The sequence below is a fragment of the Peromyscus maniculatus genome, chromosome 4 (genome assembly GCF_049852395.1).
Source record: "Peromyscus maniculatus bairdii isolate BWxNUB_F1_BW_parent chromosome 4, HU_Pman_BW_mat_3.1, whole genome shotgun sequence".
Classification (NCBI taxonomy): domain Eukaryota; kingdom Metazoa; phylum Chordata; class Mammalia; order Rodentia; family Cricetidae; genus Peromyscus; species Peromyscus maniculatus.
In genome coordinates this window covers 135,742,855-135,766,648 of record NC_134855.1, presented here as the reverse complement: position 1 = coordinate 135,766,648, position 23,794 = coordinate 135,742,855, and the positions used below count along the sequence as shown (strand labels likewise).

General features: G+C 45.6%; 1 protein-coding gene across 4 annotated transcripts in view; it reads right to left on the bottom strand.

The window, feature by feature from the left end:
* Window positions 1-1,401: 1,401 nt before the first annotated feature.
* The window catches only part of Phf20 (PHD finger protein 20), a 120,769-nt gene continuing 98,376 nt past the window's right edge, over window positions 1,402-23,794 (bottom strand). For all 4 annotated transcript variants that reach the window (XM_006988275.4, XM_006988276.4, XM_076571040.1 and 1 more), the window contains 9 exons: window positions 21,364-21,642; window positions 16,852-16,950; window positions 15,672-15,836; window positions 14,978-15,156; window positions 13,254-13,353; window positions 10,668-10,863; window positions 6,915-7,314; window positions 5,210-5,393; window positions 1,402-3,982 (listed from right to left, as the gene is read on the bottom strand). In XM_006988275.4, the coding sequence (XP_006988337.1) occupies window positions 3,840-3,982; window positions 5,210-5,393; window positions 6,915-7,314; window positions 10,668-10,863; window positions 13,254-13,353; window positions 14,978-15,156; window positions 15,672-15,836; window positions 16,852-16,950; window positions 21,364-21,642 (1,745 nt within the window). In that variant the 3' untranslated portion in view covers window positions 1,402-3,839. The remainder of the gene's footprint in view (window positions 3,983-5,209; window positions 5,394-6,914; window positions 7,315-10,667; window positions 10,864-13,253; window positions 13,354-14,977; window positions 15,157-15,671; window positions 15,837-16,851; window positions 16,951-21,363; window positions 21,643-23,794) is intronic.

Below are 23,794 nucleotides of genomic sequence, written 5' to 3'. Positions count from 1 at the left end.
TAAGGTTTAAAACAGACCGGTGGCCATGACCAGAGTGTATACCATGAAAAGAGGGAGAGCTGACATCTCCACTTCCTCAATACTTCTGCCTGTTCCTCTCCTCTATTAGCTTCTCTTGAATTAGCTCCCTGGAATGAAGCACACTTGTGAGCAAAAACCTTCTCAGTCCCTAATGCTCCACTGCACAATGGTTTTTCATGGAATGAGCTTGTAATGTGTTGAGTAACATTACTTGAAGTCCTCATTTTAATGTATTCAGGGGGCTCCTGTTTTGAATACCTTCCTCTAGTCCTCAACTCTACCAAAGGAAGGAATTTCTCAAGGAATGGGAACAACCAGTTTTCCTTGCGGCTTCCCTTGGGGGCGTGTATAGGAAGCTCGTGTGTGTTCCGGAGCAGTGGATGAATCTCAGTGTAGGGGAGGCAGGGCCCATTCTTGCATTGCTTCCAGCAACCAAAACTAGTCAACCTGCAGCTTCCACTACTATGCACGAGCCAGACTTGGGTAGAAGCTGGGGTGAGCATCTAGCTTGGGATGCTCTGAAAGCATTTTGTTAGGTTTTCATGGAATTGCTTGACAGTCTCCTGTATGAGACTGTCATAGAGCAGGCATGTTATAAAAGGCAGTGATTATATACATATATATGCATACATACATACATACACACACACACACACACACACACACACACACACACACACACACATATATAGTTTTGTTTGGTGGGGGTGCAGGGAAAGGTAGCTGTCTGGTCCCTGGTACTCCGGTGGGTAGGGCCTAGGGGCTAGAGACCTGATTGGCTGGTCCGGAGATGGGAGCTTAGCTGTTCCCAGTCTGTGTAGGGTAGGCTTATGATTCTGGTGATCTGGTTCGGTGGCTGGGCGGCGCCTTCTTTTGTGTTCTCAGGTCCCGTTTTGCTCATTCATCAACTCCTCAGCTGATCTTGTTTCCTCAGACTGCAGACTGTAGGATTCTGAATCCTCTCCCGAATGGATCTCAGCTGAGCAGGTTGTTTAGTAGGGCAATCTCACCTCCAAGTTGTTGGGTTTCGCAGGATCGGCAGCTGGGCCCTGATTATATATATTTTAAAAGTAGGGTGAAGCATTTGATTCTTGCTGGTGGGTTATGGTGGTGCACTCAGGAGACCAAGGCAGGTTGAATGCAAGTCTGAAGCCCAACTTTGGGCTAGATGACAAGCCCAAGGCCAGCCTGGACTACACAGCAAGACTGTCTAAAAAAAACTGGGCGTGGTGGCACAGGACTTTAATCCTAGCACTTGAGGCAGAAATGGGATTTCTGGGAGTTCTAGGCCAGTCAGCTATATAGTAAGACCTTGCCTCCAAACTAAACAAACAAAACTCACAACCTTTTATACTCCAGTAATATGTGACTGACACATAGTAACAAGAACCTGTTTTATTTTTTCCAGATACAGAGGTTTGCATGTTTTGCAAATATTGCTTGAGAGCAACACTCCTATGTACAGTGCCTTCTAATAGCTCGTAAACACAGATACGTATCCACAGTGCAATTGGCTCAGCCAGGATCCACCTTGCAAACATACTTAAACAAATGACTGATCAATGGCGACTTTCTGTAGGTGGACAGTTTTCTCAACAGACAGAACGTAGCGCATGTCTCTCTAAACGGTATCTGCATTGTTTGCTCCACCTCAGGGGTTAATTCATTGTGACCCAGGAACTGGGAGTGGAGCCCCTCAACATGGCTTTAAGTTAGGGAAGAACTGAGGTTATGAGAACATGGGGAATCTGCTTTGCTTCCCTAAGAACAAAAGTCACAATGAAACCAGATCACTTCCTTTCACAATACCTAAATGATGAAGCCAGCAATGACCACCTGGCAAAATTAGGATCAGTTTCTGCTTCCATCTTTGAACAAGACACAAAATTGACTGTTTTCAAAGTTATAGCTTCCCCAGATGTGACACTCAAGAGCAGCTAAATAAAAGAAAAAAAACTTTAAAAACCTTTATTACATTTGTTTATTGTGTGTATGTGTGTCAGAGGACAACTTCAAGGTGTCAATTCTCTACTCTGTGGGTCCTGGGGTCAAACTCCAGTCAGCAGGCACCTTTACCAACTGAGCCATCTCTCTGGCCCTCACATCAGTATCAATGAAATAATCATCATACCTCACACAGTGGTAGCAATAGACAATTATCTTGGTTTGTCCCCTTTCATCATCCAGTTCTCAAGATGCAGCTATCTGATAAATTACCCTGAACACGGATGTTACATGGACTCCTGGAGCATTTCTTCCCACAACAGAAACATGTTAGCAGTGGGAAGCAGCCTTTTGTAAGGAACTGTGTGGCTTCAGTATGTGTCACACACTCCCTAAGCTATATTAGGTCAACTCATGCTTGCCCTGCAGTTCATTTTATAGCAGATGGTAAACAAATCACTAGACTGGGCATTCATTCCCTGAAACTTCTCTGTACACCGGCCTGAATTCATGGCCACAATGACCTGTTACGCCTGAAGCTTAACCATTCCCAAGGCAGCTGGAGATGCTGCTGTTGCTAGCTCCTGACACTGGCTCCTTGATGTTTACACAGTAAATATTTGCCACCTGAAACATTACAGATTCCAAACTCATGATGAACCTGTGGGTGTTGATGGATAAATGTACTTCGATATTTGCCTTTAGTGATGCAAAACCTGGTAAAATGAAGTCCTCAAAGCTTGGAGCCTTTTAAACTTTGCCTAGTAAGGTAAAACAAAACAATATAGCAATTACACGTGGAAACAGAACCTGCGAAGTAACACAAATATTCTCTCCGAAGGTACACCTGGACCTTAAGCAGCAGCATCACCTTGATCTCACAAGTAATACCAACAGTTAATTGGAAGTGTTAAAGTGCATCAGCAACCCTGAAGACGCCAGTTCCCATAGTAGCCTCCAGAGGAGGAAAGCGACACACAGACTCAAGTTGCTGATGACGATACAGAATAAGGTAATTCCCATGTTCTTTGTAACAAATACAGTCAAAGTCCAAAATCTTGGGAAACTTTTTTTTAACTTTAAATAGAAGTGGGAAGTTGTTGAAATTAATAAGTGGGTAGAAAATGCTGTCCTTTGGGTTCCAGACCCTGCCTGCTTCCTTCTGGAATTCCTTGTAGATTTTCATTACAGCAAGATTCTAGTTCCCCTTCAGCAGTTTCAGCTTGGCTGCCAAAGCCATGGCCCAGACGACTCTGGGGTAAAAAAAACATAAAACCTTATCCCCCGTACCGTGAAATCATGCAAGAGATGTGGCGAGAAAATGAAGTCCTGGGAGCAGTGCCGTCAAGGCCCCTGCTCCTCCTTCCCAAACTGCACGGCACAGTGAAGTCCCAACATTCCAGTGAAGCTGAAAGAGAAAATGGTGCCTGCTGCCATGTACCATGCCAGGCAGAGAAACCAGAGGGGTTGGCACATGCCTCAACCTGACCCAAAAGTCATTCCAATAAGCTGCAAATTGAATTTACAACGGTTTCCGACTAGATTTTTTTTTTTTTTTTGGCTCTCATCCCATTTATCACCAGTGGCACGATTCCAAGTGAGGATGTGCAAAGAGTCGCTTTGTTCAACAATGTGCACAGAAGGGGGCTCTGACGATGCGCTGCCTTCATGGTCGGCTTCCAGAGCAAGAGTGCTCTGTCCTCCAGCAGCCAAAATGGTCTCTTTGTCCCAGTGTCCATCACACTCCTGGCCAAATCCCTGAAGTCAGTCAGTGTCCCGTGCATTCAGCATGCTAAGTTTATTTACTTAAATACGCGAAGCTCCCCCCAGCAGACATGCCAGGATTGTGCTCCAATTGTCTTGGGTGCCCAATTTCATGTCGAGCAGCAGAGGGCAATCTGCTGCACCTTGCCCAGGTCAGTCAGCAGCTGCTTGATGCAATGCTTGAGCTGTGGAAGCCTGGCCAGTGGCTCTGGGGGCTCCAGTTCCCCAGTGTAGTCCAGCCAGCTCTCCAGTACTGCAGGGACAAGAGAGAGAAGATCCAGTGAGTACTTAGAACTTGACTTACAAAAAACTTCAACACACGGACACAAGGCCATTTCAATCTAGGGTGCCTCAATATTAGCACCCCACAAAGCATCGCTCCAGGGCACAAGGTTCTAAGTTAAAGGTTTGCAGTGAGCTATCCCCTATAAGCTTGTGTGTTGAATGCATGGTCGGTCCCCAGCTAGTGATGCTGTCTGGGCAGAAAGTAGGTCACCAGGGGTGTGTCTTTGACAGTTATGCCTGGATCCCTTCCTCTCTCAACCCAGTCTGCCAAGCAACAGACAGGTGCCTCTACAACATGCTCTCACTGCCATGACTCTCTGAAATGGTAAGCTACTTAAGCAAATTTTCCTTCAAGTTGTTTTTTGTCTGGTTTTTGGTTACAGCAGCGACAATACAAATGCTTCAAGCCCTAGTTAGTGGTCGAAGGAATGATCTACATCTGTGCTCCCCATACAGTGGCCACCAGCCAAATCAGATACAGCTGCTGAGTTCTGAAAGCAGGCAGTGCAACTACAGAACACATCTGAATTGTATTCACTTTTAATGTGGTACCTAGCCACACAATGCTAGCTGCTGTTGTGCCAAAGCAGAGCCTAGAAGGCTCTGAAGACCAACCGAAGTCATTACCAATCTTTCTAAAGCTCTCCCATGTAAATAGGGCAGGCTGGGCTGCTAGAAAAATGAAGAGTCTATAAGGACTTTAAGGTGGTTGTTTTTTTAATCACTGTCAATTCTGATTTGCTTCAGATTAACACGTAATATATAATTAACACAAAATATACTTATTTTTCCCTTTAAGAAGTTAGTGTAAGCCTGGTGTGGTGGGTACAGCTTTAATTCTAGCAATCAGGAGGCAGAAACAAGACAAGCCTAGTCCACATGGAGAGACCCTGTCTCAAAAACTAATCTGGCTAGGCAGTGGTGGCGGGCACACACCTTTAATCCCAGCACCCAGGAGGCAGAGGCAGGTGGATCTCTGTGAGTTCAAGGCCAGCCTAGGCTACAGAGGGAGTTCCAGGACAGCCAGGGCTACACAGAGAACCCTGTCTCGAAAAATAACAAAAGTTAGGCTTGTCCTCACTGAGGGAGAACTAAGTGAAATGAGGCAAGAAGAGAGCTGTCCCTGCACGGCCAGGCTGTGGCTTCAGGAGGCAGCACAGGAGGAGCACGAGTGAGGCCAAGAAAGGAACCCTACCATCCAGCTCCTTCTCAATCGAGTCCATCCGATGCGTCACTTCATCCTGAAGAGACTCCACGTGCGTCAGCAGGTTGAAGTGCCACTGGTGCTGTGAGCTCACCAGGCCTTCTCCACCTCTGTCCAGCAGCTTCCGAGCAGGGGCTTCTTCTGGCAGGACCTTCTTGGCAATGTATTCCTTCACCTGGGCATGCAATGACATGTCAATCACTGAGCAGAGCCAGCCAGCTCTTTCTCCAACAGGCCAGCGTTTAAAGCCCTGGCCTGGGAAAAAGCACTGCTTGCCTGGATGCCCTCGATCCTCATCTACTGTCGCCCATGTGGTGCCCAGTGCATCAAAATGCCATTGCCTCAGAACTGCACCCATGGGCTCAGAAGGCCCTTCAGATGCTTCCTCTGGCCTCCCCAGTACCTCAGCCTGAAGCAGGCCTCTCAGAACTTTGAGGGCTGCCCAGAGCAGGACTAGTGTAGAGGTTAGGGTATTAGAGTTGTTTAGTGAGTCCTAGCTGTCTCTTGGTGAACATGTGGCCCTGATGTTATTCTCCCTATCAGCAACATGGATGTGGTATTCTAAAGTTTCATGAAAGTGAAAATATGGGGCCAGTATATAGTCAGGTCACCAGGGGGTTGCCTTGATGAGTATAAGATCTTCCAGATTTCACATGTGTTTCCTTCAGAAATCTGCTTAATCCACCAGACTGCTAGCCTTTCACTGTGCAGTTTGGGATCTCAACCTTTATTCCTTTGGGATGATAACAATTCAAGGTAACATTTAGGGCTTTCTGTGTACAAAGCAATGTCCTGAAAGCTTCCATGGGTCTGATGAGGAAAGCCAGAATCAAAGTGGCTAGACCTAGGTTTGGAAATGATCTGCCACAAAAAGGCTACCCTTACCACCTTGGCCAGTTTTGCTTAGACATTAGCAAGTGTATAGGCTGAAGGGGAAATCCCCACTCTGGAAGATGGTGGGGATGGTTACTCCCTCTTAGCAAGACACAGCAGTGCGGTCATGCTGCCGATGCCCATACACAGGTTAAAGTCTGGGAAAGGAAGGATGACCAGGGCAAAGATCTAAGCCCACACAAGGCCTCACTCACAGAACACAGGCACTGGGAGACTCATGAAGAATTAAAGAGGGAGACACTGGCATGACACTGGGGCTCAGAACAGAGTGACTTAAAAATAACAAAACTGAATAACAAACGAAAGGCTGGCTCTTGGGAAAAATGCTCAAAGTAGCAAATACTTGACCGAGATTAACCCTCCTTATGACAGGGCTAGAAACAACAGCATGCAGTCTTGTTGAAAACATCAACAATGTGCCTGACCATGCTCATGCTAATAATCAGCTCCCAGAAGCCATTATGATGGAAATGACACTAAAGGAGAACCTCATTTTTCTTCATTCTATTTTTTCCAAGTTTGAATCAATTTCTCTACTTGACACCTCCTCTCTCTGTCCCTAGACCCCCAATTCTGCCATTTTGTGGGATTTTCTGGAACTAATGACCTTTGGCTAAAATGGATCCTCTGACTTTCTGTACCCATCTTAATAGAGGAAAAAACCAAAAGCCAAAAACCCTCTGCTGAGCAAATTTAAATAGAGTTCTATTAAGAAGTGTCTTCCACAGAACAAATAGCCTAAGAGGAGGTCTTACAGGAACCTAGCCACTAAGTAAAGAGTAAGAGAAGGCAAGCCACGTACCTTTGGGGAGCAGGGTTTAGGATCACTGTCCCCTCTGCTCCTGTCTTGGTCGAGAGGCCAGCCTAGGCGAGGGGAGAGGGGATCATCACCGTTCTCACAGAGGGGGTTGACTGTGTCATCAAGGGCAGAGCCTCTCGTCTCTACCACCAGCTTCTGCTCCACAGCAGGGTAATAGGTGCGGGGCTTCTGGTAGCAATGCTCACTGGTGATGTAAGACTCCTCCACAGACCGGGGCAGGGACAATGGCTTCTCCACTGCCCCATTCAAAGTTCTATAGCTTGGGGATTCCTCCTTGCTCCTGGTGTCTGTGATGTGAATGTGTCTGGAATGCACTCTCCCCTCTGCAGAGTGCTGTTTCCAGGGCTGGCACCACAGCTGCAGATCAGGATGCTCCCTGCTTCTGTGGGAATGGCAAACAGAGAAACAGTTTTGAGGGTAGCCAGGACCATTGCAAAGCTTCTTGACTTACAAGCTCTCTCCCATGAGGAGAAAGGCCTCTACCTGGAATATCTACCCGCATATCATATTGGGGTGTAGATCCGAGGTCTCTCACTGCAGCCGCAGTGGGTAGAACTGGACTTGGTTGCTGAGCAGTGAGCGAGCTCAGGCTCCTTCTGGCTTCCTCCTTTGAAAACTAGTGCTATCACTTGTCAGCTACCAGCTCTGCCTTTGGAGAGGAAGTGAATACGTTAGAATGAAGTGCTCTGTTGGTGTGAAGGTATCCTTTACATGTGGCTTCCAGGAGCTGGGGAGACGGCTCAGCAGGTAACGTTGCCTGATGCCAAGCTGACAACCTGAGTCTGATGCCCAGAACCACATGGTAGGAGAGAATCAACTACCAATGGTTGTTCTCCTAACCAGCACACACATGCTGTGGCACACACATACGTAAATAAAATGCAATTAAAAACAAATGTAGCTTACGAAAAATAAACTAAACCCAACCAACTGCCACAATAACCGTGGCGTGCAACAACCCTCAGTTAGCAAAGGTGCTGCAGGTGGCTAACTACGCATGGCCATTAATCCCAACATTCTAAAAGATTTTGACGGTTTCCGTTTTCACCGTTCCAAAGAGAAGAGTGGTCAGGGGGAGTACAGAACAGAGAGTCCCACCACACAGCACAGCCTCTCTCTACCTGATGCAGGGGTACCTGCGAGAGTGCACGCAGAACTTTGTAAAGGATGGCACAGCCCCGGAACCATTCCTCTGGACTTCTAACCCAACAGAGGGTCATTACATCCATTTATCGGATCATAATCAATTGTAAAAGAGGAAAAGAACAGAAGGAAAAAACATCACAATACACTGTTCTCACTGGCAACAAGGACATTGAGAGTTTGCATATTTGTTTTTGTTGGGTGGTAGTAGTATGTGTATGTACATGTGCACATGCTAGGAATTGAACCTAGGGCTTTGAGCACACTAAGCAAGCATTCTACTTATCCTCTCAGCCCTTAACTATCTATCTATCTATCTATCTATCTATCTATCTATCTATCTATCTATCTATCTATCTATCTATCTATATTTTTTAAACCTATCATCATTTTTAAGATTTATTTTTTAAATGCATGTCTGTGCCCGAGGAATGTATGTGTATGCGCATGTGCTAAATGTAAAAACAATTGGTCAGAAGAGGGCCTGGAGTTAGGGCAGTTGTGAGCTGTCCAAAGCTGGTGCTAGGAACCAAACTTGGGTCCTCTGCAAGAGCTGTAAGCATTCTGAACCTCTGAGCCATCTCTCCAGCTCCCTGGCACGCATGTGCACACACACGTACACACACTTCAACTTTCAACTATTACTTTTAATATTTATTCATTTTGCTAGGAGGCCATTGCCCAAGGCATATGTGTGGAGGTCAAAGGACAACTTGAAGGGTCAATCCTTTCCTTCTAACATAGGGGACCCAGGGATTGAACTCAGGTCATCAATGTTGGCTGCAAGCACCTTTATCCACTAAGACATCTTACCTGTCTACCCTTCATTTTTTAACTACCCAGAACTTCTATTACAACTTTGATCACTAAAAGGAAGAAAGAGAAAGAAGACAGAGGGAGAGACAGACAATGGTAAATCAGGTCTAGAGCGCAGTGGGGATGACAGTACTCCAGGGCTTCTATGAAAACAAGTGGCCGCCAAAAGCCAAAAGCTAGCTCCACAAGACCTACAACTTTTCTTTATGAGCAAAACTGTAACAGGGACAGGAGTCCGAGCAACCACTCCCTGAGCAAGCTGCTAACAATGACTCTCCCAGCAGACTTTTTAAAACAGCCTACAGAAAGAGAAAAGACCTTCACCAACCCCACATCTGACAGAGGATTGATCTCCACAGAATATAAAGAACTCAAGAAACTAGACATCAGTATACTGAACAATCCAATTAAAAAATGGGCTAAAGAGCTAAACAGAGAATTCACAAAACAAGAAACACAAATGGCTGAAAGACATTTAAAGAAATGCTCAACAACCTTAATCATCAGAGAAATGCAAATCAAAACGACTCTGAGATACCACCTTACACCTGTCAGAATGGCTACGATCAAAAACACCAATGACAGTCAATGTTGGAGAGGATGTGGAGCAAAGGGAACACTCCTCCACTGTTGGTGGGAATGTAAGCTTGTATAACCACTGTGGAAATCAGTATGGCGGTTTCTCAGAAAATTAGGAATTGAACTACCTCAAGACCCAGCCACCCCACTCTTGGGAATATACTCAAGGAATGCTGATTCATACCATAAAGATACATGCTCAGCTATGTTCATGGTAGCACTATTTGTAATAGCCAGAACCTAGAAACAACCTAGATGCCCGTCAACGGAAGAATGGATAAAAAAATGTGGTACATATACACAATGGAGTACTACTCAGCAGAGAAAAACAATGAAAGCATGAAATTTACAGGCAAATGGATGGAACTAGAAAAAAAATCATTCTGAGTGAGGTAACCCAAACCCAGAAAGACAGTCATGGTATGTACTAACTCATAAGTGGATTCTAGATATAAAATAAAGAACAATCAGACCACAACCCATAGAACCATGGAGGCTATATATCTAGCACGGAGGTCCCTAGGATGACTGTGGCTTAGAATAAATTTCGGTTTTACTCAATTATTGAAAAAAAAAGGGGGGGGGCTGGAGAGATGCCTCAGAGGTTAAAAGCACCGACTGCTCTCCCAGAGGTCCTGAGTTCCATTCCCAGCACCCACATGGTGGCTCACAACCATCTGTAATGAGATCTGGCACCCTCTTCCGTATACATAATAAATAAATAAATAAATAGATAAATAAATAAATAAATAATAAAAAGCCTGATAAGCTAAGTTTTAATCCCTGGGATGCATTTGCAGTTAAATGAAAAACAAAACAATAACAACAAAAAACGTAAATGCACACACCATGTCCTGGTTACTGTATTAGTTACATGGGATATGTATGCACTAACCAAATTCAATAAGAGCTTAAAATAAGTTAACTTAATTACATGTGAAATATTCCTCGATAAAGTCAATTGCTTTACAAAGGAGTGCTTATTACATAACTGATTTTTTTCCTGGACGGCAGGGGGAGCAAGGGTACCACTGGTAATCACACTCAGAGACCCACATTGGCACAGCAACAGAGTTTTTGGCACAGATCTAAACTTATCAGCTTAGGGCCAACTTTGAGACTTCCACTTTCTCCCCAAACCTGACTGAACTGAGATCCAAAGCAGATCTCTGCCAAAGCTGCAGGCAGCACACTTACTGCAAGATGCTCATCTTGAGCTGCAGGCCGTGAAGAACCTCAATCACTTTCTGCACATCACCAAGCAGCTGATGGGTGGCCACAATCTTCTTGGCATTCTGATGGGAGTAGTTCTCTTCTAGAAAGGCCAGGCCATGCATGTGTCCTCGGCTCAGCCACTCCTTGTCATACCAGTACTTGAAGCCAGGCCTCTGACCTAAAGTGGGGACATCGAGAGAGGGTCAGACATGGCCTGAGGGAAACCCAGGCTGCCCCATTATTGGTCCAATCAATCATCCTAAGTGTCCCTAACAGACTGATGTCTGTGTTCATTCTGTTCACATTTACCTGGCACCTGACTCTGCCTGTCCTCTACCAGCTGTTGGAGGTAAGGGAGGAATACAGCATGGTCCCTTGCACTGGCCACAGGGGTAACCAGAGCACGATTCTGATTTATTTTCCTTCCTCCTTCCTCATCTCCTCCCTTCTCTCTTTGCTCCCTCTTCTCTCTTTTTCTAGACAGAGTCTCATGTGGCTCAGACTATCCTCAAACTGACTCTATAGCTTAGACTGGCTTTGAACTCCTGTTCCTCCTGTTTCTACTTGGAGAGTTCTGGTGTTGTGGAATATTATTTTAACTATGTAAAGATGTGTTACATTTGTTATGCTGAGAATATTACTTTAACTGTATAAAAGTGTGTTACATTTGTTCATGCTGCATTTGTTTAATTATGTAAAGATGGGTTGCATTTGTTTGACCTTGCCTGCCTAAGGTACCTGATTGGCCTAATAAAAAGCTGAATGGCCAATAGCTAGGCAGGGGCTGGGAGGGAGAGACAATAATAGGAGGAGAAATCTAGGCTTGAGGAGGAACGAGAGAAGGAAGAGGAGGAGAGAATGAGGGAGATGGGGGAAGTGGGGACATAAGCCAGGCAGCCACCAGCCAGCTAGACACAAGAAGCAGTGGAAGTAAGATATACAGAAAGAAAAAAAGTAAAAAGCCCTGAAGCAAAAGGTAGATAAAGAGAAACAGGTTAATTTAAGTTAAAATAGCTAGCCAGAAACGAGCCTAAGCTAGGCCGAGCATTCAAAACTAATAAGTCTCTGTGTCATGGTTTGGGAGCTGGTTGGTGGCCCCAAAGGAAAAGCCTGGTATATTCTGGGATACAGATGCACACAGTCATGGCCGGCGGACTGTCTCTTACATTTAAGTCAGATTCATCCCTCCTAGACTCAGAACCTTCCAGAGCTTTTGACCACTCACAGAAGAAAAACCCAAACCCTAACTAATAAGGCCCACAGGACCGTTCCTTCCTGCTCTCCTCATTCCCCTCTTTGTTTTTCGGACTTTTAGGAACACACACACACAATCTTTTTCTTGCCTAACCTCTTTCCTCTCGTGAGCCTCTGTCTGAAGCGCCATTCCTCTAGGCCTCCCTCTCCAGGACTGGTGCCTCCCCATCTCAAGTGGGCTTTTTGCCACCATCCAGCATCAAAAGAGCCTTTTCAGGTCCCTGCTTACTCCCTCATCACTTTCCCCTCCTGGCTTCACCTGTACACACAGTCTTGTGTTTATTTAACTTGTTGCAACTTTGGTTTTCTGTTCCCAATCCTATTAAGAGCCAGAAGAAAAGGAGCCATCTTGTTGGTGGCTGCAGTCCCGAGCCTGGCAGTGTTTCTAATGGACTTATCCAGTGAATGAAAGGCTTCAAGCCCTTTCCAATAGTACCCCGCCCCCGCCCTAACTAGACAGATGACAGGCTCCTTCGCTCTCTCTGGACCCCTCTTTCCCATCTGTTACATGACAAGTAACCCAGACAGCTCCAGGGGCCCTGCTCATTACAAGCCCCCTTAGAAAGGACAGAGAACATAAGCTCAGGGAATCAGCAGTACCTCCTGCTCCAGAAGCTCAGGAGAGAGCACTTTTCAAAGAAACTCATTCACTCTCCAGTCACCAGGAAAACCCTGAAACAGGCTTGGCATGGTGGAAGGGACAGCCAAGAGCCATGGACAACCCGCTAAGGAACTGAGCAAGACACCACTTAGAGTGGAGACAAGCTGTACACAGCCGTGCCTTGGCTCTCCCTCTCCAGAGCATGTTTCCCTTCCCAGGGGCAATGATGCAATGGAGGGCAGGTGTGCCCTCCAACATCCCTGAAATGCCAAGAACAGAGCCACATGCCCATCCTTGGATTGCTCAAGGAAAGAAGTGCTTCATTGCTGAAACTGGAACAAGAAACCAGCAAAGCCCTGAGCAAGAATGATGGGCTAATTAACTAACTCATGGAGCACTCAACACTGCGGATAGAGTCTCAGCCAGGCCTACAGACATTCTAGACTGCTGAACCACTTTGTGCTCATCATTTACAGGATCATGTGTGTTTTTCACATTTCAAGAAATGTTCTAGATCAAGGTCAAGCCTTCTGCTAGGTAAACACCTTCACACACATTCTCTCCCTGCTGAGTTTAGGAGAGCTGGCCACGGGGGCTTGCAGCAAAGGTGAGGAGAGCCACCAGCCGTACATCAAGAGTACAGACAGGTGCCGCAAGCTGCCGGGCAAAGAAGAGGCTGCACGCTGCTCACACCCCGGCTTCAGAGTCTCTACCTGGAGGGTCTTGGCAGACGTAGCAGGTGTACTTTTCGGGCACATTTTCCTCCAGCAGTCCCATGCAGACCCCGTGCTGCCAGCACTGGCATTCTTCACACTGCGGAAATTAAACAAGCAACGGAACTTAGAACATAGGAAACTGCTAGAAGCAGGGCCCACTTACTGGGAGTGAGGGTGAGAGGAGATGGGAGGGAGCACTCCCTACTGACTTCTACCCAACAAGGCCACCACTGGCCACATGGAGCTTTATACATAAGTGAACAAATTAAGTCAAAAAGTCCTTAGTTCTTTAGTCCCAAGAGCTGTATCTGAAGTGCCCATAGGAGGCTCTCAGCTCTGGTGCAGGCCACACACATAAAGAACATTTAGATTGTGAGGTGTGGTGGAGCATGAGGCTAGCCTCAGTTATAGAGCAAGACCGAAGCCAGTCTGAGATACTTTAGAACCTGTCTCAAAACCAAACTTTAGATTAACTGAATAGTATTGACTCCAGACTGACCGCTGCCACACCACCTCTCGGCTCCTACTGCCAGTCAACTGGGAAGCCACAGCCCTCACTTCACACCAAAACCAACTGCAAAAGGATAAGCAAGACATGCATAAGGCGGTTCTGACTTTTTTTTTTTAAGTCTTTCAAGTCAGAGTTTCTCTATGAAGCCCTGGCTGTCCTGGTACATGCTTTGTAGATTAGACTGGCCTCAAACTCCAGAGATCTGCCTGCCTCTGCCACTTGAGTGCTGGGTTTAAAAGTGTGTGCCACTACCACTCAGCTAAAATATGCATGAGGTTCTTCAGTTAGTTTCGGGGTCGTATTTGGAATTCTCTTGGGTAGGTAAATGGAAGACCCTCCCACTGCAGGTGGCACCATTCCCTAGGCAGAGGGTGCTAAACTCCATAGTAGACAAAGGAAGCCAAGCACAGCATGCAGGTATTAAATAGTTCCACTCTTCTGATTGCTGATGCAATATGATGAGCTGGCTTCACACTCTCACCACCATGCCACACTGTATCCAATCTACCCCTCTAGACCTGTGGGCCAAAGTAGTGTCTCCCTTAAGTTGCTTTTGTTGGGATATTTTATCATAGCAACAGAGACTCCACCTAAAAAATCATCAACTAAAAGGATAAAACACAGAAATTCAACTACATACATTAAATCAAGTCAATTTCGAAATCTGAAGCCCTCTACATAAAAACAAAGAAACAAAGAAAAAAAACCAAGGGGGCTGAGCCTGTTCTTCCTAATGGATACAGACTATGCAGAGTATTAACATGTGGTGGGCGGCCAGTCCTTTCATGGAGAGCACCTGCTGCCGCCAACACACACACACACACACACAGTAACAAGGAACACCAAGTAACAATGGCAGACAAATTACAGAAGCAGATTCCATTTCTTCAGACTACAAGGGAAACTTATGTCAAAGAGAAGATGAGTCCACAAAGAAGACTGAATTGTCATGGCATGGTCTGAGTCCCTGATGTCCAACTCCTCACTGTGGGACCATAGGCAAGGCGGCCCATGTTCGCCTCAATGACTCCTCTCTCATTCTATTTACAGCCTAGAATTCTCAGCAATCTGAACTAAATAAAGCACAAGCTCGGTCTGCTGCTGTGAGCAGTGTACACTGAGGGCTGCAGACACACACACACACTACCATGCTGGCCTCACATTCTCTTAAATGATCAGTTTGTCTTCCTCTATCCTGTGTTCTACTTGCCTGAATCATGAAGTCATTTTCCTCCTGGACTTCACAGATGCAACGGACCACCTCAAAATCATAGCGGTCATCACCATCAAGCTCCTCATCTGGGTTGGTGGTCACATCGACATCTTGACCATATTCCTCATCACTCCAAAGAAAGCTCTCGGAAGAGGACTCGCTCAAATTCTCCTCCTCTGGAAGGAAAGGGAGGCCAGCAGTCACTGATCTAAACTCACAGATAATGTTTCTGCACACCACAGTTGTCTCAGCCCTTCCTCCAGGGACTTCTAGGACCTGGGAATAGGACACTGCTCTCAGGACTTGTTATGAGAACAGCTCAAATGATGCATGCTGTCTGCCAAGAGCTGAACTACATGTCCTCACTCCTCTAAGGAACCACGAAAGGGCTCCCAGAATCCCTGAGCTCACTAGCAGAAGAGTAACTTCTTGTTACACACCATCACCCTAAGGACTCTAAAAAGTTCCCTAACTGTCCCCAGGCAGCCAGGACCTGGCTTTCGCCATCTCTGTCCACAGCCACCTTAAGAGTTCTGCACACCATAGGGAAAGAGGCCAGGGCCAACTGCAGGGATAAGGCTAGACCTTGGTGCCCGACTCCTTACGCTCACCGAGGCCTTCCCCTGCACCACACCCACTGGTCATGTACCCCACACTTTCTGACAGGTGACAGGTGAGGGTGAGCTCTTACCACATGTCTTCAGTTTCCCTTTAAGGTTTCCATTATCTGAGCCATGGAGCTGCGGGCTCAGATGGACCCCAGGCTTGTGGGAGGACCCACACTTGGTGACAGCAAATGCTTTGGGTGGAGAAGGTTCCTGGGAGGTGTCACTGATGTCTTCGCTGCAGGGACATTCTACAAGAACAGCATCAGGCACAAATGAGCAACCCCAGGCACCATCAGGCATCCCAGAAGCAACCCAATAGGAAGCAGCCTGCGGTTCAAAGAGCTCAAAGGCCTGGGACAGCACACCATGGAGAGAGGGGAACGGCAGTCACTTCCTCTTCTCCCTGCCCTTCCTTCTCTTCTGGTAAAATGGCTTTTGTAAGCCAAAAGGGACACTGAGAATAAAACATGGCATCTCTTTAGCACCCAAGGATGAACAGATTTTTTTAAAACACTATTGTGATTGAAACACACTTTTCTTTTCTTTTCCGGAGCTGAGGATCGAACCCAGGGCCTTGTGCTTGCTAGGGAAGCGCTCTACCACTGAGTTAAATCCCCAACCGAAACACACTTTTCAAGAATAAGCTTTTCTGGAGAGTTGGATATTTAGCAATTGTGCAAGTAAACTACAAAGACCATGCACATCTGTGAGCTCAGTGCTTGGGAGGCTGAAGCTGATGGAGAGTCTGTGAGTTCTAGGCTAGCCTGAACTAAACAGTAAGACCGTGTCTCAAAAAATTCAAAGAAAAAAAATTTACTTATGTAAAAAGCTATTCCTGTGCAGATCCATATACCTCCCTGTGGCAGGGCACACTGGCATATGCAACAAGTGGGGAGGCATTTATAAAGGCCAAACCTTCTGAGATTTGGTTGAGGGACCAGCAAGATGCCTCAGTGGGAAAAGAAATTTGCCACACAAGTCTGATGACCTAAGTTTAATCCCTGAACCCCACAATGGAAGGAGAGAATCAGTTCCTGAAAGTTGCCCTCCCACCTCCACATGTGTGCCATGGCACATGCACTGTGGTGTGTGGACACCTTCATTTACACACATTATAAATGCACATGCATTAATAATCAACTCAATCTCTTCAAGTGTTCTGCCTCACAATCCACACCCTCTTCCAGGGTTCACGCTGAGTCCACAAGCCCTGGGAAAGGCCTGCTGGTCTTTCTAAGTAGGGAAGCCTCCAGGAAAAATTACCAGGCTTGGTTTTCTTTTTCTTTTTCTTTTTCTTCTTTGGCTTCACTCTCACAAGCTCTTTGAATTTCTTCTCTTTATTCTTTTCCTTGTCCTTTGCAGCTAGAATTAAATACATGTTCAAGAGTTGTTACTTTAATATTTTGTTTTCGGTTCTAAGATCTCATTCCTTTCTTAGTAATCAAGTATGCACAAGACAAAAAAACTAACACAGTTCCTGACCTGGTCCTGCCTTGGAGAGTCCATTCCTGCTCCCAGGAGATACAGAGTGGGGAGCCGATGGGGCCACTCTCCCCTCACCAGGCCTTTGGGTGTGAATGAGTCTGGGTGAACTGTGCAGAACTCATTTACTGTATGTCGACAGCTGCTTTCCTGCTTCAGCTGCCAAGCTGAGTAGTGAGGACAGAGACTTTAGGGCCCTGGTCCTTGATAGGAAAATTTGCTGATGCTCAGGAGGCAGAGGCAGGTGGAGCTCATGAGTTCAAAACCAACTGGTCTACACAGCAAGTTCCAGACCAGCCAGAGCTGCAGAGGGAGACTCTGTCTCTCAAATAATAATAGTAATAATAATAATAATAAAGTTCAAGGCCTGCTAGGCTACATTGTGAACCTTTGTCAGGAAAAGCAAAAAGAAAACTTGTATACAGAAAAAACCAACCACAATCTATCTGCTAGAAGTCTTGGGACATGAACTCTGTGCACTGTTCCCCAAATGGGAATTACAAATGGACACAGATCTAATGCTTGATATGGCCCCTTTCTCGTCCCCAGTACTGCAGACTTCTCCTTTCAATTTATCCTTGCTAGGTCCCCAGAGTCTCTCTACTCTTCTGCTACTCTGCGGCATCTAGCAGGTGCCCAAACCGTGGCCCTTAGTCACAGGCATCACAAGAAGCTATGAATGCAGCCCGACATTATCTGCAGACAGCAATGTCATGTTGCAGTGTCACAAAGTTGGATACCCTTGAATTCAAAGGAGTCTGTCATGCCCCTTCAACTGTAGTAAAAGAAGGTGACAGTTAAGTTACATTGATATACCTGAATTATGTGCTGTCTCTCAATCCATTGTCCCTAAAATTGTTATTTTTCTGGCAGTGCTGGGGATTGAACACAGGGCTTTCTGCATGCTCGGCAAGCACTCTGCCACTGAGCTATATTCTCAACCCTAAAATTTCTGTTTCCATCTGCAGTGTGGTATTATATGGAAAAGGAACTTCTGGGAAGCATCTGAAACCATGAGCATAGGCCTTCCTGGTGTCCTCCTAAGGAACCAGAGATGCACGTGAGGATGCAAGCAAGAGATCCTTCACCAGAGCCACACTAGTGATCCCTTCATCTGGGAATCCCGAGCCCCTAGAACTGTGGGAGAGAAATGTTGGCACACGTGTGAAGGTGGCCCATTCTCTACTACACGAGTCCCCAGGACTGAACTCTTCCATCAGGTTTGGCAGTAAGTGCCTTTTCCACTGCGTCAATTCTCCAGCCCTCTACACAGAGGTTTAACCTAGAAAGAGTACCATGGAATGAAGAGAAAGCAATTTGTTCTTGCTTACTACCTATTGCTGTTCTCACCTGGACCATTTTCTTACCCTGGGAAAACCTTGGCTTTAGACTAACATGAACCTTGGGGCACCAGAGTGTTGTTTTCCGCTGCATTGTTTATTGTAGTGCTAGACAGTCTGCTGGCAGAGATGCTTCCCCTCTCTCCTTAAAGAGCATTAATATCCCTAAAGACTCAGTGTTTGGCTAGGTATAGCACCTATCTTGAATCCCAGCAGAGGCAGGCAGATCTCTGTAAATCTCTATAGATCAACATAGAGAAAATCTATAGAGAAAGTTCCAGACCAGTCAGCACTGCATAGTGTGACCCGTCTCAAAAAAAGCCAGTGTCTGACCCTAATATATCAAGTATTGCCCAGAGAACAGAAATGAAGGTGCCCTTTGCGTCTTTGTTCCAGAGCACCCACAACCCAGCACAAGCACTTCCCAGAAGAGGACTTAGGTGTCTTTAGCAGGGTACAGGCCAGAGCATGGCAATACATCTTAGCAAAGTAGGCAGGCTAATGTAGTTCAGCCTGGAGCAATTCTGACTCCAGCACTGGGACCCCCTGCTCACAGTCAATGATCTCTGCTTTAAAAGAAAGCAGGCGTGGGTTCTGGTTCTCAATCTAGACACAGTCCAGCTTATACAAGCCAACTCTGAAAAACAGCCATCCCCTGCTAGGGCTCGGGCAAGACTGAGGTAAAGCCACCAGGATGGGAGTGTCTTATGCTGTAGCTCTCACAGCTACTCTCTTTCTAGGGGCTCCTTGACACCTGGTCTTCCTTGGGCAGGTCTTTCCAACTCAGCCTTTAGTCTGATCAAGTACAGCCAGCTGAAGGAGGGAGAGCTTCACAGGCCACGAAGTTGAATACTATTGGCCACATTCACAGCTACTGCGTACCTAACACGTAAGGCTAGCTTGTACTGATTTGTGTTTCTTAAGTAGAAAACATGTGATGGTTTTTAAAGACAGACTTCTAGGAAAAACATAAAGAACTCATGATTTTTATGTAGATGACACATTAAAATGGTTAAGTCATATGTCCACTACACAGGATATGTTCTGAGAAACTCATCCTTAGTTAATTTCACTGTGTAAACATCACAGAATGTGCACAAACTCCAATGGCTGCAATGTCACAGATAACATAATTTTAACTATGTTAAACATAACATAATAATAACTATGGTCATATACATGGTCTGCCATTGACCAAATTGCCACAAGGTATCATAAGACTATTTTGGATATACTAAATATACTATTAAAAACACTATTTCTTTTCATGCTTTTAAAATGCGGCGACTCAAAATTAGTAAACTGCGGGCTGGAGAGATGGCTCAGTGGTTATGAGCACTGGCTGCTCTTCCAGAAGACCTGAGTTCAATTCCCAGCACCCATATGGTAGTGCACAACTGTTTTTAAAACTAGTTCCAGGGGTTCTGACACCCTCACACAGATAAACATACAGGCAAACATCAATGCACATAAAATAAAAATAAATTATTAAAAAATTAGGAAACTGCACATGTGGTTCCGATTCCTGGTGAGTAACACAGCACACATGAACAACCTTACCTGACGCATTATGTTTGCGTGTAAAACAAAAGACTGCCCTCTCACCAGGCCAGAGATCTCAGATCCCATGGCCCTGTCCCACTGTCCCAAAAACGTCATCTTATACTCTAGATACTAGCAGGTATCCTAGATATTCCATATTGTATTTAATATCAGAGGTGTGAGGTGTGTGTGTGTGTGTGTGTGTGTGTGTGTGTGTGTGTGTTATGGTATACGTACATGTGTGCTTGCCCTCGCCCCTGCATGTGTGTATAGACACCAGATACTGATGTTGAGTTGTTGAGTGCCTTCATTCACTCTCCCACCGTCTTTTGAGACACAGTCTCTCATTGAACATGGACCTCACCGTTTGGCTGGGCTGGTTGACCAATGAGCCTCTGAGATCCATGTCTCCTCTTCCTCCTCCTCCCCAGATCCACAGCTCTGGGATTGCAGCCCCACACCACTGCACCTGGCTTTCACATGGGTGCTGGGGATCCAGACTCTAGTTCCCACAGGCACAGTCCATGTTTTACCCCGAGCTGTCCTCCTAGGTCAGTACCTACACACTTCAGTAACAAAGATCTAACCAACATAAACCAATAATGCCTACATGGCAGTAGTGCAAATTCAGAGGCAAATGACCTTAGAAGACTGTAGAGCTCATTGGAAATCTGTCGAGTATAGAGGTGCACTTCTGCAGTCCCAGCGCTTTGGAGGCAGAGACTGAGGGATTTGGAACTCAAGAGCATTCTCTTATGCCAGCCTGGGCTAAATGAGACTCTGTCTAGAAAAACAAAGTAATTTATTGCAAATTCATTAATCATTCTGAAATACCCTTGGAAACATAATTTTCAATTTCATGAAGTTTTAGAAGAAACTTCAAAAAGGGGGTGGAGGGGTTTTTTTTTTGCTGAGGTAGGAAGAGAGACTTGGTGGTGGTTGTACTGGTGCATTGTTGTTTTCTGTACTAAGCAGTTTTTAGAAAGCATCCTGAGCTGCAGTGAAGGGTCAGAGGGGTCACACCTGCCACCAGAAACAGACAGACTCAAGGTCACCTTGACGTTTTTTTGAACTTCTGTCCTGACAGGAATGGGACATGTGTCTGTGGTGTAGCATGGTGGTACCCATCTGTCCTAGGGCCAACTTCTGCTGGTCTTAGAGCTCCTTTGCTTGATGGTCCCCACTCATCATCCTGTGGGCACCACAGCCTTCACTGTATCTCCCTCAAGGTCACAGGAACAGAGAGAGGCAGAGCTTCCTGGTTCCTCGAAGAGGGCTTCAATTCCATAATGTAACTCCCAAGAACCACCACCTCTATTGGACCAGTCAACCTATGGCAGCTTTCCATCTAAGAAATGTCAGAGCCCCCCGCCCCTACCCCCAGGACATACCACAGAACCAAGATACTCACCTGGGGAGCTGGCAGAGACTCGCTTCCTGGTCAGGCTCTCCTGGTTGGCCTTGTCAGGCACTGCAGAGCCCCGAGTTTGCACATGCCTCTTCCCTGGGCTCTCCTCTGGCTCTGGTGATTTCTCCATCCCATGGAAATACTTCATATGATAGTGCAGCAGTTTAGCCTTGCGGAAAAATTTCAAACAGTCCACAACCTTGCATCGAAACTTGTGATCTAGGTCCACAGATGGCACATTCAATGTCACAAAGTCATCTGCTTTCTTCAAAGTACTTGGAACTGAAAAAAAGAACAAAAACAAAAGTGAAGAACCCTGAATTGTGCTGGCTTTTATGGAGTGCGCATCAGTACACAGCCAGGAAAAGTGGAGTGGCAGGGAAACCCTGTCCAAGACTTCAAAACACACTGCTACCCCCCAAAGCACTGTTTGGAGAGAAGGACCCAACATGGAGGAAACAACCTTGACCCAGTGTTAGAAAGAGGAGACCTACACATCATCTGAAACAGCCTTAAGACCTCAGGGTTCACAGAGCTTGGGCAGAACCAGGGAAACATTAAAGCGGCTCGTGGGCTGGACCAGAGTTAAATTCACCACCATCCTTTGCCAGTCTGTGTGGACAGAGCCAGAGGTCTCTTAGGAAACCACGGGGGCTTTACAATAGTATTTGTACAGAGCTTTGAGTTTACTAAGCTTTGAAATGTCACCATATACTAATTTTAAACAACCTAAATACTGCAAACAAACACACAAAGCAACCAAGCAGAGGGACAAGAGAGCATGAGAACCTAGAGGACTCAGGGAGCAAATTCCAATTTGGAGCCTTCCATATTCAAATACGCAGAGATTAACAGTCTGTAATGTGCCAGGATGAAGTAAAACTGTCACAAGGTCTTCATATGCCTCAGAAACTCAGTTCAATAGCTGGGTGTTAGGAGTGGACACCTGATACTGGAGTACTCAGGAGGTAGAAGACAGTCTCAAGTTCAAGGCCAGCCCGAGCTACACTTGCAGAAGACCCAGTGCAATTCCCAGCACCCACATGGTAACTCACAACCATCTATAAACTCCAGTCCCATGGGATTGGACACCCTCTTCTGGCCCCCTTTCCCCCTGCATGCATGTGATACACAGATAAAAATGCAGGTGCAACCTTTCCCCCTGCATGCATGTGATACACAGATAAAAATGCAGGTGCAACACTCAAACACATAAAAATATATAAATACTTTCTTAAAGGAAGGAAGAAGGAAAAGAAACTGTCATTAAAGGTCTCCCTTCAGAGTGTCATCAACCCAATGAGAGTAATTATCTTTTACACTCCAACTCTACTCCTGAAGGGACTTTTCTTGGGGGATGTAAATTTTCCCTTAATGCTATGACACACTTTCTATTAGAAATAAGGTCAAATGCTAAATCTCTGGTAAATATGATTACTTAGGCCAAAAGTACCATCAAAAGAAAAAAAATGTCTAAATCTTAAATTCAATCTAAATTAAATACTACATTTCAAAAATCTTCATTTCAAAATTGAGTTGGAGATCTGGTGAATGCTGGTATATAAAGAACTTCAACAAAAAAATTACATCATGGACACATGCCAAATAAGAAGGCCTTCAAAACATTTTCTGCCCATGCTTGGAAACAAAGAAGATCCAAATTAGCAACAAGAAAGAGGGAAGGTAATGTGAAGTGAGATGGGATACATGCTGTTCAGATATAGAACTCCAGAAAAGGGCATCAGTGGAGGAATCCAAAATTCAAACCTCTAATCTCACTATGTAACCCAGGCTGGCCTTGAACTCATGAATATCATCCTGCTTCATCCTCTAGAATGTAGCAATTACAGACATGAACCACCATATCTGGCACTAAAATTCTATATTTAAAAAAAAATGAGCTAAGTGGTAGTGGTGCATGCCTTTAGCACTCGGGAGGCAGGGGCAGGTGGATCTCTGTGAGTTCGAGGCCAGCCTGGTCTACAGAGTGAGTTCCAGGACAGGTACCAAAACTACACAGAGAAATCCTGTCTCAAAAAACCAAAAATAAATAAATAAAGCAGCAACACTAGCCTTCTGGGAACAGGGACAGGTGGATCTCTTCAAGCTTGAGACTAGCCTGGTCTATATAGTGAGACCCATTGTTGATCAGAACAAACAAAAAAGGCTTCCTCCCTCACAAGTGTGCGCTCACACATAAACATGCACCTACACACCCCAGGTTATCTGGAGTTTCCTCCTCATGGATCTATTAGGTTGAACCATAAAAACCTCTCATTTATGTAGTTTTTAAAATTATTATTAAATTTTTTATGATTATTTTGTTTGCATGTATGTTTCTGTACCACATACGAGCCTGGGACCTGTGGAGGAGAGAAAAGAATGTTGCGTCTCCTGGAACTGCAGTTAAGATAACTGTCAGCTTCCTTGTGAG